Below are 2405 nucleotides of genomic sequence, written 5' to 3' on the forward strand. Positions count from 1 at the left end.
AAAAAAAACATTTAAAAAATAAAATATGTAGATTTCTTAATAGTTTTTCTTTCAGATAACTAGACGTAAAATCGTGGGGATTTTTAGGCTGATTTTTATACAGTAAAAAAAAGTAATTTAATAGTAATTTCTTTTTTTTTTTAAAGAACATGTACATTTATATATATTTATTTTTCTTTATTTTTAATTGAGTTGAATTTATTTATTTATTTATTTTAAACACCGAACATCCATAAAATACCAGTAAATTGTAAATTTTAGTTTTACTCTGTTACAAAACATTAATTTTTGTACGTTTTATTTTTACAGTGCAGCCGTAGTGTTTATGAACTTGTGCATCGTTTGGTTGTATTTTGTTTGTGTTTACCTTCTGTGCTATTAAAGGAGGATTATTACTGGTGTTATAGTTTAATCACATCTTCATTTCTGTTTTAATTTATTTTCTAACATAAGCAAAGAGAGAAAACTCTAGTTTTAAACTTGTTCTTCTATTCGTCCTTTATCCTGCCGTCCAGTAAACATCCAATCATCAGCGCTGTCGGTTTAAAGGTTAACATCCTGTGAACAGGTGAGGAGCTCACCTGTCGTGGCTGCCGCGGCGACGGTGCTGCGTTCGCTGGCTGCGGGAGACGTCCCCACCAGGGGCATCTGGGTCGGCAGGACAGTGTCCTCTGGTGGACACAAAACAGGAAGTGGGTTTATTTATCGCCCCGACAGACGTGTGCGCTGGTGTTGGTGCGTCTGTTACCCGACTGGAAGGAGATCTCGCTGAACATCATCCAGACGTCGGCGAAGTAGAAGCGGCAGCGCAGCGACTTGGCGGTGCGGCGGTTCAGCGGCACGGTGACGTAGCGAGCGCTCGGGTTCCGGTCGTCCAGCACCGTCTTGAACGCCACAGGCTCCGCCTCCCAGCTGGCGCTGAGGCGGGGCTTGAACTGGCAGGACACGGAGGAGAAGATCTTCACGCCGCGCGAGAACATGTTGTTGCTGTGGACCTGGACGGAGAACAGGGGTCAGCAGGGGAGGTTCTGGTGTCAGGGGTTCCTACGGGTCACTGGGCCGTCAGAACCCTCTGACCCATCAGAACCGAGGCCTTCACGTCCAGTGACTGTTAAAGTCCCTGATATCCATTAAAAAGCTCCAAAAACCAGAGGAGCTCCACAATCTGACACAAGCAAAGTCAGAGAGACAACGAGCACAAACAGACACTAAAGACACAAGAAAGTCTACGAAACAGGGAACAAGACATCAAAGCAGCAGAAATGTCCACAAAGACCTGCAAACAGGACCTCAGGGGCATCAGAAACATGCAGATAAACATGCAAATAGACACCAAAGAGACAAAACGTGTCCACAAAAAAGAAAAAGGTCTCAGAAACAATACATCTTATAGATGAAAAAGAAACCAAAAACGTCCACACAGACATGCAGATGGACCCCAAAGACACAAGAAATATTTACAAAACATGCAAAAAGACATTGAAGATGCACAAGAATTCCACAAAGACATGGAAGAGGACCACACAGAAGAAAAACATCCAAAAACAAATGCAGAAAAAAGACCACAAAAACAAAAAAACCTTCCACAAACACAGTAAAGAAGCAAAAGACTTCCACATAGATGAAAAAAACGTTAAACAAAAGCAAAAAGAACAATAAAGATGCAGAATGTGACCAAAAAAACATGCAAAGGGCCAAAAAGACAAGAAATATTCACAACACATGCAAACAGACAAAAAAAGTTCCACCATGACGTGCAAAAGGACTTAAAAATGCAAAAAACGTTCACAAAACGTGCAAACATACACCAAAGATGTAAAAGAATTCCACAAAGACATGAAAGAGGAACACATGGATGAAAAAAGATCCAAAAACAAATGCAAAAGAACCACAGAGACACAAAACCCGACAACAAACTGGTGCCTCTACTCCAGCTTGGTGATCAAACACCTCCTGATCTGCTCGGTGAGCTAAAAGCCGAACCTTCATGGAGGTGAAGTTCCGCTGCCTGTCGAACACGAACTCCATCTCCACGTGTCCCTGGGTTCCCAGCGAGTCGTTCCTCCAGCCCAGGTAGTCGTATCCGGGCCACACATGGTACTGGCGGGTCAGCAGGAAGTCGTCCAGGCCGATGACGCCGTCCGTCAGCTGACCCATGCCGCCGAACAGCCTCCTGTTGGACGAGACGGTCAGTGTGGAGCAGACGGACGAGTGTTACCGTGTTTGTGTGTTTGTGTGTTTGTGCGACTGGCCTCCTCTCGTGGGCGCCGTCGTACGTGGAGTCGTTGAGGCTGGCGATGGGGTAGCCGGGCGGCATCATGAGCTGGCCCTCTGGAGCGCTGTAGGAGATCAGCCCGTCTGCAGGATGGAAAGACAACAGCTAGAGCCTCAACAGGACACGAGTC

General features: G+C 45.0%; 1 protein-coding gene across 1 annotated transcript in view; it reads right to left on the minus strand.

Moving 5' to 3' along the window:
• The window catches only part of ddr2l (discoidin domain receptor family, member 2, like), a 41483-nt gene that overhangs the window by 15391 nt on the left and 23687 nt on the right, over positions 1 to 2405 (minus strand). The window contains exons 7-10 of the mRNA XM_008299490.1: positions 2253 to 2358; positions 1984 to 2173; positions 749 to 995; positions 582 to 671 (exon numbers count right to left, since the gene is read on the minus strand). Coding sequence (XP_008297712.1) covers positions 582 to 671; positions 749 to 995; positions 1984 to 2173; positions 2253 to 2358 — 633 coding nt within the window. The remainder of the gene's footprint in view (positions 1 to 581; positions 672 to 748; positions 996 to 1983; positions 2174 to 2252; positions 2359 to 2405) is intronic.

Source organism: Stegastes partitus, unplaced genomic scaffold (assembly GCF_000690725.1).
Source record: "Stegastes partitus isolate 25-593 unplaced genomic scaffold, Stegastes_partitus-1.0.2 Scaffold1424, whole genome shotgun sequence".
NCBI lineage: Eukaryota > Metazoa > Chordata > Actinopteri > Pomacentridae > Stegastes > Stegastes partitus.